Raw genomic sequence first — 14,661 nt, forward strand, 5'->3', positions numbered from 1 at the left:
CCGTGTAGTGTTTTGACAGTAAAAATGTTATATATATATATATATATATATATATATATATATATATATATATATATATATATATATACACTGCTCAAAAAAATAAAGGGAACACTAAAATAACACATCCTAGATCTGAATGAATGAAATATTCGTATTAAATACTTTTTTCTTTACATAATTGAATGTGCTGACAACAACATCACACAAAAATTATCAATGGAAATCAAATTTATCAACCCATGGAGGTCTGGATTTGGAGTCACACTCAAAATTAAAGTGGGAAACCACACAACAGGCTGATCCAACTTTGATGTAATGTCCTTAAAACAAGTCAAAATGAGGCTCAGTAGTGTGTGTGTGGCCTCCACATGCCTGTATGACCTCCCTACAACGCCTGGGCATGCTCCTGATGAGGTGGCGGATGGTCTCCTGAGGGGTCTCCTCCCAGACCTGGACTAAAGCATCTGCCAACTCCTGGACAGTCTGTGGTGCAACGTGGCGTTGGTGGATGGAGCGAGACATGATGTCCCAGATGTGCTCAATTGGATTCAGGTCTGGGGAATGGGCGGGCCAGTCCATAGCATCAATGCCTTCCTCTTGCAGGAACTGCTGACACACTCCAGCCACATGAGGTCTAGCATTCTCTTGCATTAGGAGGAACCCAGGGCCAACCGCACCAGCATATGGTCTCACAAGGGGTCTGAGGATCTCATCTCGGTACCTAATGCAGTCAGGCTACCTCTGGCGAGCACATGGAGGGCTGTGCGGCCCCCCAAAGAAATGCCACCCCACACCATGACTGACCCACCGCCAAACCGGTCATGCTGGAGGATGTTGCAGGCAGCAGAACGTTCTCCACGGCGTCTCCAGACTCTGTCACATGTGCTCATCTGCTCAGTGTGAACCTGCTTTCATCTGTGAAGAGGACAGGGCGCCAGTGGCGAATTTGCCAATCTTGGTGTTCTCTGGCAAATGCCAAACGTCCTGCACGGTGTTGGGCTGTAAGCACAACCCCCACCTGTGGAAGTCATACCACCCTCATGGAGTCTGTTTCTGACCGTTTGAGCAGACACATGCACATTTGTGGCCTGCTGGAGGTCATTTTGCAGGGCTCTGGCAGTGCTCCTCCTTGCACAAAGGCGGAGGTAGCGGTCCTGCTGCTGGGTTGTTGCCCTCCTACGGCCTCCTTCACGTCTCCTGATGTACTGGCCTGTCTCCTGGTAGCGCCTCCATGCTCTGGACACTACGCTGACAGACACAGCAAACCTTCTTGCCACAGCTCGCATTGATGTGCCATCCTGGATGAGCTGCACTACCTGAGCCACTTGTGTGGGTTGTAGACTCCGTCTCATGCTACCACTAGAGTGAAAGCACCGCCAGCCTTCAAAAGTGGCCAAAACATCAGCCAGGAAGCATAGGAACTGAGAAGTGGTCTGTGGTCACCACCTGCAGAACCACTCCTTTATTGGGGGTGTCTTGCTAATTGCCTATAATTTCCACCTTTTGTCTATTCCATTTGCACAACAGCATGTGAAATTTATTGTCAATCAGTGTTGCTTCCTAAGTGGACAGTTTGATTTCACAGAAGTGTGATTGACTTGGAGTTACATTGTGTTGTTTAAAAACTTCTTATGGCTGCAAGGGAAAGTATTGAGTAGCCAGTGAAATCGTGCCCATTTCAAACGGCCTCGTACTCAATTCTTGCTCGTACAATATGGATATTATTATTACTATTGGATAGAAAACACTCTCTAGTTTCTAAAACCGTTGGAATTATTTCTCTGAGTGAAACAGAACTCATTTGGCAGCACTTTCCCTGACCAGGAAGTGGAATGTCAGAAATATATGCTCTGTTCAACTTCCTGCCTATACATGGTCATGACACGTAGGAGTCTACGTACACTCCATACGCCTTCCTCTGGGTGTCAAGAGGATGTGAGAGAAGAAATTTTGTGTTCATCTTGGTCTGAGGTGGAATAAAAGCTATTTCTTTGACGTGACCGTCCACTTCCGGTACTCTGAAGCGCGCGACTTGGAAGTGGGATTGCCTTCTGTTTTGCTGCCGTAATAGACGACAACTATCTCCGGCTCTGATTTTTTTTGATACATGTGACCATATCATCGTAATGTATGTTTTTTCAATATAGTTTAATCAGATTATTGAAATTTTTTCGGGAGTTTTACCGTGTTCCGTTCTCTGACTGTGTTTACGTTGGAGAGATCCGTGCCACTCGGCTAGTGCCCATGCTAAATGAAGAGGGAAAGTTGCCATTCTGAATCCAAACAACGACTCATCTGGACAAAGGACACCTTGTTCAACATTCTGATGAAAGATCAGCAAAAGTAAGACCCAATTTATGATGTTATTTCATATATCTGTCGTGCATGTGAACTGGTCGTGGGCGCCCAGAAATTTTCAGAAATTATTGTGGCTACGCTAATATAGCGCTACATTTTGTTTTCGCTGTAAAACATTTAATAAATCGGAAATATTGTCTGGAATCACAAGATGCCTGTCTTTCAATTGCTGCACACTATGTATTTTTCAGAAATGTTTTATGATGAGTAATTAGGTATTTGACGTTGGTGTCTGTAAATATTATGGCTGCTTTCGGTGCAATTTCTGATTGTAGCTGAAATGTAAACTATGATTTATACCTGAAATATGCAAATTTTTCGAACAAAACATATGCTATACAATAAATATGTTATCAGACTGTCATCTGATGAAGTTTTTTCTTGGTTAGTGGCTATTTATTTCTTTATTTGGTCGAATTTGTGATAGCTAGTGATGGAGTAAGAAACTGATGGAGTTAGAAAAGTGGTGTCTTTTGCTAACGTGGTTAGCTAATAGATTTACATATTTTGTCTTCCCTGTAAAACATTTTAAAAATCGGACATGTTGGCTTGATTCACAAGATGTGTACCTTTCATATGCTGTATTGGACTTGTTAATGTGTGAAAGTTAAATATTTTTAAAAAATATCTTTTGAATTTCGCGCCCTGCACTTGAGCTGGATGTTGTCATAAGTGTACCGGTGTCGGGCCAGCCAGCCTAACAGGTTAAGTGTTCCCTTTATTTTTTTGAGCAGTGTATATATACACACATACACACACACACACACACACACACACACACACACACACACACACACATATACACACAGTACCAGTCAAAAGTTTGGACACACCTACTCATTCAAGAGTTTTTCTTTATTTGTACTATTTTCTGCATTATAGAATAATAGTGAAGACATCAAAACTATGAAATAACACATATGGAATCATGTAGTAACCAGAAAAGTGGTGTGCAGCGACGCTCTTCATCCAACCTGACAGAGCATGAGACAATCTGCAGAGAAGAATGGGAGAAACTCCGCAAATACAGGTGTGCCAAGCTTGTAGCGTCATACCCAAGAAGACTCGGGGGCTGTAATCGCTGCCAAAAAGGCGCTTCAACAAAGTACTGAGTAAAGGGTCTGAATACTTATGTTAATGTGATTTCACACTCGATACAGTCAATGTCAGATGCACCTACTCATATTTAAACTGTGTGTCACTCTGGAGACAGACAAGTCATCGATCACACACTGACTCACCTTAAATCATAAACATTTATGAAGGCAGACAGTGTCAAAGAGCTTTACAGCAGAATACCAAGTAGAACACAATAAAAAAAAAAGAGGCATGAACAATATCGTTCAGGTTGGTGTCAAGACAAGCCTTGGCATGAAAACAGACAAAGCTAATTCTCTCTCAGTGACATGGATTTTACACACCTATGTCTCCAGGTCAGAACATCGCTTAATGCTCAATTCAAATGCTCATTAATCATTTTTTACATTTACATTTTAGTCATTTAGCAGACGCTCTTATCCAGAGCGACTTACAGTAGAGTGCATACATTTTATTACATTTTACATACTGAGACAAGGATATCCCTACCGGCCAAACCCTCCCTAACCCGGACGACGCTATGCCAATTGTGCGTCGCCCCACGGACCTCCCGGTTGCGGCCGGCTGCGACAGAGCCTGGGCGCGAACCCAGAGACTCTGGTGGTGCAGCTAGCACTGCGATGCAGTGCCCTAGACCACTGCGCCACCCGGGAGGTCGATCCATACTCATCCGTGTGCATTTTGAATGTCCCTATGTAGTACCTTTAAAAGACATCTAATAAAAACTTGTGTTTAATTTCCCTTCCGCTGGCCCAGAGATGAGGGAGAAAGAGAGGAGAAGGGCTATGTGTGAGTGTTTAGGTGAGGGGGGGGTCAGAGGGAGGGCCTGCTATTCATGGCTCCTCTTCCTGCATCTGACCATACACCACCACAGCCAGTTTCAGAGTACCAGACCCGCCACAGGCTCCAAGGCCGATTAGCGCACGCCTAATGCATTGTGAACTACCGGAACATCAGAACACTGGCCCTGGAGAACAGAGAGTTGGCACTAGAGTCCTTCATAGAAGCACAAATCCTGACGTGAACCCATGCAGGCAGACACATCATGTGAGCACTGACTACCACAGTCTGATAAAAAACAACTGCGTCTCTCAAAGGCCTTTTGGCACTCTGCTAACGCGTCGTAAACTAGCTGTAGGAACAGACACAGATCTGGAATGTATTCAATTCAATGGAGAGGAGAAAATGGCTCTTTCTCCCTCCCTCACCCCTCCCAGTGAGTATTAAGAGCAGGCTGGCAGGTGACGGGTGCAGGTGGGCCATATGTGGTGCCCTTTAAGAACACGCCGATCTGTCTAATCACTCTGCAGCATCATTCCCCTCCCTCCCTCCCTCCCTACCTCCCTCCCTCCCTCCCTCCGAACACAGGTATTCCACATGTGGTGGCCTTTACTACAACACAATGCAGGCTTATCCATCCACTACCATCAGCCATTACCCAGAGGGCCGAGCAGCACGGGCAGGGGGAAATGCCAACAGCAAGGTTGAGGCAGACACGGTTGTCCTTGCCCGTACCAAACCACTGCCTGTCTGACAGTGTCCACACAAGAAGGTCAGCAGAGAAAGCAGCAGATGCCTTTTAGCAACTGCCCTGGCTGGATCAGTCTCTCTTAGTATCTGTCTCTCTCTCTCTCCTATCCGTCTCGCATTTCTCTCTTTTTTTACCTTCTTACGTCTGTATACTTCCGCCCAGTACGGATGGCAGATAATGAACGGCTTGATTCCAAATGCCTTCTTCCATAATTCTCTGGCTCTGCTTTTCACCATACAAATACCCACACGGATTAACAAACACCAGCAAACAATTCAGCTATACACACTAAGGATGCATCCCAAATGGCACCCTAATCCGTATATAGTGCTGTAGTGGCAGAATTACCTATAAAATATTGAGTTCCATTTAGGTTGCATCCTAACTATATCGGTTGAGATCCAGACTTGCACGTTAAACCACTAAAACGGAACAGTACTAGGGTTGGGCGGTATCCAGTTTCATATAGTCATACCGTCCTTCCCTCACCCCGGGATTTACGGTATTACCAGCTTAGTACACAATGGGGAGCCAAAAATGTTAAAAAGCCCATTGGGTGTCTATTAAGAGAATGCTAACAACATTTGCACAAGTAATAGAACATTTCAATGAAATATGCTAACGAGCGCAAATTAAAATAAATGAAAAATCAAATAAAAAAGTAAATCCAGCTCATAAAGTTACACATCTATAGACAGGAACTACCGAATGTCATTTTTGGTGAGTTAAGACATTTACAAGCGAATATGAACGAGAGACATTGTGCAAATGAACAAAGTTTTGAGGCATGCGTGTCTGAAGGAAGAACAGTACTAGCTCTCGAGCAGCATGTCTACAAGCTGTGTCTTTGTGGAGTCTGTTGTCGCTAGGACAACGGGCCTGCCATGCTCTGCGAAGAGGGGGGAGGAGCAGACTGACTAAGAAAAAATAGGAGACCAAAACTAGGAAATCAAGATAGCAGTGGCAGCTGTACAAATAACTAATCCAAAGGGCTTTGCCTTCTCAAACACAGCAGAAAGCTAACACAACACAATGTCCCATCACCTTATTAACTCAGCCACTTAGATAGCAAGTTAAACTTAGGGGTCGTGTTAGAACACAGAATTCTGATTTCACACAGGAAAAATAAATATGAATAATCTTGCTGCATTTTGTAAACATAGAACTAAAATGCATCTTATTGTAATTTTTTGCCAGCCTATTTTTCCTCAGGTAAAATTCTAGATTAACTTCAAGCAAAACATTAGGAAATGTAGCTGGCTACACTCTTTCTATGATAGTCCTAAAAATAAATAGGATGGCCATGCATAATTTTTGCCAAAAAGACCTTGCTTTTTCATTGTACGCTACTTTACTTGTGTGGCTGCCAGCCAAATAGTGTTGCACTTCTGTTGTCATCTGATGAAAATGAAGCAATTTTGTGCCAAATGTGTTGCACTAATTTGTTATATTTGAAGGAATACTATAGTTGCACGTCCCTGACCACTCTATTGAAGCAAAAAAAACAATGTTGACTTTCAATATAAACACGACCCACACACACACACACAAAGGCCAGAAGGGGACCGCATGACTGTGTTGTAGCATTGGGTATGGAGATAAATTATATATATATATATTTGTCTTTATTTAACCTTTATTTAACCAGGAAAAGCCCATTGAGAAATGGCCTCGTTTACAAGGGAGACCTGAAAGGCAGCAGCAATCAATACAAGATTTAAAAATGTAAAACAACACACAATCAGCACGACACGATCTAATACATCTAGGTGAAGCATAGATTGTAGACTATTCCATGCCTCTGGAGCACACTAGGAGAAGGCAGTCTTAACTCCGTAAAGGCCCTGGGGAAGTAGCTTTAGCTTTAGTCGTTTTTGCTTCCTCACAAGATTATCCATATGAACTTTAAAGGTCAGCTTGTCGTCCAACCATACACAGTGCTTTCAGAAAGTATTCACACCCCTTGACTTTTTCCACATTTTGTTGTGTTACAGCCTGAACTTAAAATGGATTCAATTGAGATTTTGTGTCACAGGCCTACACACACAATACCAAATAACGTCAAAGTGGATTTATGTTTTTAGAAATTTGAACAAATTATTTCTTGAGTCAGTAAGTGTTCATGGGTGGAATTAAAGAGCTTATGTTTGGTCATGTATTATTGTTGTGGTCGCTGTATATAAAAGTACCATGTATGTAAAATGTACAGTTGAAGTCGGAAGTTAACATACACCTTAGCCAAATGCATTTAAACTCAGTTTTCCACAATTCCTGACATTTAATCCTAGTAAAAGTTCCCTGTCGTAGGTCAGTTAGGATCACCACTTTATTTTAAGAATGTGAAATATCAGAATAATAGTTGAGAGTGATTTATTTCAGCTTTTATTTCTTTCATCACAGTCCCAGTGGGTCAGAAGTTTATATACACTCAATTTGTATTTGGTAGCATTGCCTTTAAATTGTTTCACTTGGGTCAAACGTTTTGGGTAGCCTTCCACAAGCTTCCCACAATAAGTTGGGTGAATGTTGGCCCATTCCTCCTGACAGAGCTGGCGTAACCGAGTAAGGTTAGTAGGGCTTCTTTGCTTGCACACGCTTTTTCAGTTCTGCCCACACATTTTCTACAGGATTGAGGTCAGGGCTTTGTGATGGCCACTCCAATACCTTGATTTTGTTGTGATTAAGCCATTTTGCCACAACTTTGGAAGTATGCTTGGGGTCATTGTCCATTTGGAAGACCCATTTGCGACCAAGCTTTAACTTCCTGACTGATGTCTTGAGATGTTGCTTCAATATATCCATATCATTTTCTTTCCTCATGATGCCATCTATTTTGTGAAGTGCACCAGTCCCTCCTACAGCAAAACACCCCCACAACATGATGCTGCCACCCCCGTGCTTCACAGTTGGGATGGTGTTCTTCGGCTTGCAAGCCCTCCCCATTTCTCCTCCAAACATAACGATGGTCATTATTGCCAAAAAGTTCGATTTTTGTTTCATCAGACCAGAGGACATTTCTCCAAAAAGTACGATCTTTATCCCCATGTGCAGATGCAAACTCTAGTCTGGCTTTTTATGGCGGTTTTGGAGCAGTGGCTTCTTCCTTGCTGAGCGGCCTTTCAGGTTATGTCGATATAGGACTCGCTTTACTGTGGATATAGATACTTTTGTACCTGTTTCCTCCAGCATCTTCACAAGGTCCTTTGCTGTTGTTCTGGGATTGATTTGCACTTTTCGCACCAAAGTACGTTCATCTCTAGGAGACAGAACACGTCTCCTTCCTGAGCGGTATGAAGGCTGCGTGGTCCCATGGTGTTTATACTTGCGTACTATTTTTTGTACAGATTAACGTGGTACCTTCAGGCGTTTGGAAATTGCTCCCCCAGGATGAACCAGACTTGTGAAGGTCTACAATTCTTTTTTCTGAGGTCTCGGCTGATTTATTTTGATTTTCCCATGGTGTCAAGCAAAGAGGCGCTGAAATTGAAGGTAGGCCTTGAAATACATCCACAGGTACACCTCCAATTATGGGATAGTGTGTGTAGACGAGTGAGAAGAAAATAGATTTAATCCATTTTGAATTCAGGCTGTAACAAGGGTATGAATACTTTCTGAAGGCACTGTACCTAGGTAACTGTTGGGGATGGGCATTTGATATTATTTCACTTTTTAAATAATAATCATCATGAATTTATACTCGAAATTCAAAAATTATAATTGCTCTACTCTCTTGACCAATCAGAATGATGCAACATGCCACAACAGCAGACAGTGCTCAGTTGTTTTCAGGGTACTATATCGGTAGTTTTTGGCTAACAGTAGACTAGGCGAATAGCAACAGTGAAAAAAGTCTGATGTTCTCCATCATATAATGTTGTGTTTTCAGGTGAGTGTTTTGCATTGATCTGTGTCAGGTCTTGTGGACCCTGCGTTGGTGCGCGCCTGTAGGCTAATTGCTATTTGAAGTGGGAAAAATACCATACCGTTGTCAGGGCTGACCGGAAGGCTAAATACTCTGATATTAAAATGCCTTTTACATGTAAAACGCATCCTATGTGAGAGAAAATGTACTTGGAAATAAAACAAATCACGTTGTGCGTCCTCAGAACTGTAAGAACTGCCAAAGCCACGTGATGTCTGAAGCAGCAGTAGCTCACAGCGACTGACAGGAGAAATTCCATTCAAGGACAATGCAGGAAATTATCAATGTTCAAACGCTTCTATCCACAAGCAATCTATCCACAAGCAATATTTGTGCTTCGCTTTTCAAACGGTTCCAAATATCTACCATCTCTCACAATCTCCCAGACTCTCACTCATTCACGACAAGAAAAAAAAGAAACTGAAAAAAAAAAAACGATGTTGAAAAGTGTATCAGAGCTGACTTTATTCTCTGAAGAAACTAAAAATACTCTCCCTCTTTGAAGAGCAGCAGCTCACCCACCACAGATACATGATAAGGCCAGATGGAGCTACCTTAACTAAAGTAAGTCTGTGTGCTTTGATGTGTCCGAGAGGCTTGAGCCATTGTCATTCCGTGGAAAGAACACCCCCCCATCAAAGCCCCATTGTGACATCACCACACCTGCACTGTGACATCACACCATCGTTGGGACATCACTTCCTTTGTGTGTTTGACCACTCAAGTGTCGAGAGGGTTCCTTTGTACTACATGAGATCACACATTCCACCTTTACCCTCTCCTCCTCCTCCTCCTCTCCTTCAAACACTGTCTCTCCCTCACACTTCTTTGAGCTGAGTCATCACAGCCTGAGTCTGGATGTTTGTAGTGACACCAACTACTAACCAAGTGACAGTCCTTCTTGGCTAAAGGAGTGATTTGCATTGATTGATGGAGAAAGAGTGGATGGAGGTTACATAAATGAAGCTCAATTGAGTCAACAGTAACTCCTGTCATTGGGTGGCAATAGAGGAAACCAGTTCACGGATTGGGTAACAGGAGAGTTGTCACGTCCTACGTTCTTGGAAAAGCATTACACCTATACAAATGCAATCCATCACTGTTAATAATGCATCATTATGACACTTATGACATACCTGTGGTGGCTCACGTGTAGCTCGCCCAGAAGCTGATTGTTGAACCACTGGTCAAAGTCAATGTTGTCAAACAGCTCGTATGCCGCCAGCCCCACTGCATTGTACACTGTGGACAAATAGGGACACACAAATTAAAAAAATGTTCAACAATGAAATACTGTTACGACTGAAAGATGCCATCTATTTCTATTCTCTTGCCATCGGATATCTAACAGTCTGAGCTGTAAATTTGGGGTTTTGTCATTTTATATTGAAGGAAACGTGAGGCATAAGGAACAAAACAGAAACTGTGATGCAGCGGCGGTGCATTACTATTCTCATCCATAAAGCCCATTTGAGTAACTACACTGAAGAGCCCACTGACACTAGATGTGGATTTTATAGCGTGAGAAACAGTCAACTATAAACCATGTGAACAGCTGATGACAACACAGTGGCGGTGTGTTGGACAAACGATGTCATTAACAGCGCTGGGAGAACCTGCGGTGCGCTAACAACCACAGAGGGGAGGAGGACACATGCTGGAAGCAACATCAGGACAAGGACAGTCTTTCTACAAAATGAGACCCGGAGAGGGAGTTATAGTCTGTATAAGGAGTGATCAAATTATAGAGAGGGATGGGGCGAGGAAGAGAGAGGGGGGGGTGCAAGGTAAAAAAATAAATAAGAAGGGATGGCGAAATGAAAGAGTGATAGGGTTTTTTAGTCTCTCTTGGGAGTAAATCACTGGAGGTAGAGAACAGGAACATCAGTGTGTCCTCCTGTATGCCAGTATGACTCATCTGGATATTCTGTGTTCCAAAACACCATCTAGACTTACAGTTAAGTCCCAGTAGTGAAAAATATCCCCAGGAAATGTTCCTGTTTTATCTTATTTTCAAACCCTGAATGAGATCTACTAAGGATCCAGTGAGATTTACGGTATATGAGAACGTCCGTCAAAATCCTGTGATGTCAGAGCTGCCAGGCACTTGAAACCGTCAGACTATAGTCACTGCAAAAAGGCGGCAGCTGATTGTATACAGCCTCTGGATAAGGGAATAATCCTAAGGCTCTTCCTAGGATAGCTACAGTACATTTCTTGGAAGACTACTGCAGCCATTTCTCATCTGGATGTCTGAGCTTCAGACTTAAGGAGCAAAGGTACCTCCGACCTTGCAGAGAGCCGTGACCTCTGACCTTACTCCAGTGAGACCACAAGATCTCATGATTACCTACCTGCATCCTTCATCAGCAGCTGAACAGGATCATCCACATTGCTTGGTCCTGCAATCACACACATAACACCGAGTTAAACCTACACACAAACGATAATAAGCTGAACATGGAAAATTATGAAATCCTCTGTCCCTCTCACTTACACCCCTGTTGCTGGAGACTGAGTGGCTTCCCACAATCAATATTTGGCTCTCAGCTAAAATGACATTTTCCAATCTAGTGTTATCCAATTTTTCCTCACTCAGACAGTCCTCTATAATATAACTCTGTCAGAGGAGAACACTGGCCTAAAGACACCCTGTAATTGTCCTGTGTTTGTGTGCACTGACAACTCACTCTGGAAACGAATAACTTATCACAGGTCTGTGTCACAGGGGGAACCTCATATTGTAATCTAAAGAATGTGTTCCTAAAGACTCTTGAACGGCAGTGTTGTATAGCACATGTTCTGAGCCATTTAACATTTTTACATTTTTTACATTTTAGTCATTTAGCAGACGCTCTTATCCAGAGCGACTTACAGTAGAGTGCATACATTTTATTACATTTTACATACTGAGACAAGGATATCCCTACCGGCCAAACCCTCCCTAACCCGGACGACGCTATGCCAATTGTGCGTCGCCCCACGGACCTCCCGGTTGCGACAGAGCCTGGGCGCGAACCCAGAGACTCTGGTGGCGCAGCTAGCACTGCGATGCAGTGCCCTAGACCACTGCGCCACCCGGGAGGTCGCTAAGTGGACACCTCTACAACCAAGGCTGTGGTTGGAGAAGGCCAGGTTCGAAAGGAATCAGGCTGCGTTTTGTAAAACATGTTTATATTTTGCCTTTATTTAAACAGGATGCCACAATGAGATAAGAAATGATTGTCTTGAGAGGACAATACAATGACAGACGTACCTTGTAGATTCAGCACCATCTCCAGCAGCACTGGTGTCAGAGTCTGACTGTAGTTGTGGAATATGTCCAAGAACAACACTTCTGTACAAGGCTGGTGAAAGAGGGGGGGGGGGGGGGGGGGGGGGAATAGGTAAACAACAACACAAACAAATACTCCCTTTCCATGAGATCCAGTCCCTCTCCGTCAGTTCTACTGGCACTAAATCAATGAGCAGGGGAGCCACGTGGAATGCATGGCATGAGACTCCTCACTGACAGCAACAGCCAGGTGTCACTCACAGGGTTAAATGATAGTCATCACCTATACACCACCTGTCAAGCTTTATTAGATCATGCCACAAACACAACCCACCCATCAAACATGTTCTACTCCCACGGGGGGAAACAACCCTGACATGATCAACACCGGCGGAAATCAATAACTAGGTGTTAAGTCTCGCTGCCCATGACAGACCATTGACAATAAAGCCATACTGACAAACAGCTCATTAGAGGACCACGGTGGAGATGGCAGAGGGAAGGCGACACCAAGGACACATCACCCACTGTACTGGGGAAGGCAAATCTATTTTCCTCCCAGCAGGCACACAGCATGCTTTAGTGGAGACTGGGGCATGCATGTCAAGATTCGTTTATTTATATGCAAGGCCCTGAGTTTGCAATGACCACATGATCTGACTAGAAAACAAACACTTGGACCTAGTCGTCAGTGTCTGTGTAGTTGAAAGCCAAGCAGGATTGATGGGGTAGGGGTGGTAGCAGATTTGGGACAGTTGTGATTGGGCGCAAACCGGAGAGCGCGGATATCCTCAGCGAGACAAATGAATGTAAAAGGAGTCGGCACCAATTACATCCTCCACTGTTACCTCATCAGCGGTCGACTGTACTGGTGTACTTCAAAAGAAGTTTGGATCCTAAACCAGAGCGCCATGGAAGTAAGAAAAGCTGGGCTTAACTGAGACAGAGGGAATATTAGAGAAAAAGAGATGGAGAAGAAGAAGCAAGGTGGTGAGGGAGAGGGAGGGAGGAGTCTGATAGCAAGTAAGGAGATGATACAGGCAGCAGGCAAAACCAAAACAAAGCCTACCCCCAATTCATTGAGAATCAGACAGTCAGACATCAGAGACGTCACTAAAACATCCCCCCTGTGCCATGCTACCCACTGGTCCTAACTATAGGAAAGATAAATAGTATATCAAATACATTTCCTTGTATCAGAGCTCAATACTACGAGTGCAGACCTTTCCTTTTTCTAACCATGGTCTGTTTTTGGGTGAGAGTAGTGCTGAGTGATTAGTGCTTTTTGAGATGGGGTCGGTAAAAAAATAAATATGGATTGGATCATAATTATTTATTTTTTTAAACATTAAATGCACAATGTGGGTTGAAAGCTGTAACAGAATAAAACAATGGATATAAGTCCTATGACGGCAGTGACTGCCCGTTGCTGCTTAGCACTTATTAACTCATCATTTACTCACATTACTGTAATAAAATATTTCCATGTGGATATTACATTAGTTTAATTTGATGACTATTATTTCATTCCAAGTCATCATCTCAATAGAGATGACAAAATATGTGCTGTCTAACCAAATAACTATTTTAGTCGTTATTTTATGAATGCTGAATTACCATCCATCACTCACTTAGATCATGTATTTTCTGGTCAGGGTCTCCATTAGCCGGTAATAGCAGGCTTTTGGCCGTTAGAAAAATCGAAAAGCCGATAAATAAAATTGGCTTCGCCACATTGTCTGGGAGAAGAAGAAATCCCACTGCGAAATAACGCTTCTTAGCCTATTAGTTGATGGAAATACTTGTGAATGGTCATGCTTATGAGTCTTATGTTCATTTGCATAATTTAGTGGAATTAAATTGGTATATTTGTTATGTATCTTATTTATCACACGAGTACAGCATACAGATAGAGCTTTTAGGCGGACAATCTATCATACTTTCAGCTTCTGCTGAAGCTTCTCAAACAGAAAATGCATACATAAGCAACAGAAGGTAGACGTCATCAGCGCGTCAAACACCACTTTGCAATGTGCTGGAGGCCGTGTGCATTTTGAAAACATATAATTGTTTGAAACCTGAACATTTTAATACATATTAAAAAGGCATGTCGTACCTCACTTCAAAGTAGCCTAGCAAAATATCAGACCATATCCGTGGAGGCAATTATTTTATAGCAACTTCCTTTCATTGTCCGGTAGCCAAAGGCAAAATCCTAGTCATATTAGCAACCCATGCTAGTTGTTTCATATTAGCTCTCCCCTCTTTCTAAATGGCTAATGGATATTTTCACCTCGGTCACATGAAACAGCTCGCACGTATGGTGCCCTTTTGACAACAGTGTTCTCCCGCTAATTGCATTATGGAACGAACATTCGCGCGTAACCTACTGCCTTGTGTGCACTGTTGCACTTAAACTGTGAAGAAATAATAGTTCATCATCATTTTAAGCTAAACGTTCTGATCTATTGCATC

The 14,661-nt window shown here is 43.0% G+C and overlaps 1 protein-coding gene across 2 annotated transcripts in view; it reads right to left on the reverse strand.

Annotated features, from left to right (window-relative positions):
* Positions 1-14,661, reverse strand: part of ipo11 (importin 11) — a 239,237-nt gene that overhangs the window by 149,169 nt on the left and 75,407 nt on the right. For both annotated transcript variants that reach the window (XM_038988255.1, XM_038988263.1), the window contains exons 13-15: positions 12,169-12,259; positions 11,267-11,314; positions 10,049-10,154 (exon numbers count right to left, since the gene is read on the reverse strand). In XM_038988255.1, the coding sequence (XP_038844183.1) occupies positions 10,049-10,154; positions 11,267-11,314; positions 12,169-12,259 (245 nt within the window). The remainder of the gene's footprint in view (positions 1-10,048; positions 10,155-11,266; positions 11,315-12,168; positions 12,260-14,661) is intronic.

Source organism: Salvelinus namaycush, chromosome 1 (genome assembly GCF_016432855.1).
Source record: "Salvelinus namaycush isolate Seneca chromosome 1, SaNama_1.0, whole genome shotgun sequence".
In the NCBI taxonomy this organism is placed as follows: domain Eukaryota; kingdom Metazoa; phylum Chordata; class Actinopteri; order Salmoniformes; family Salmonidae; genus Salvelinus; species Salvelinus namaycush.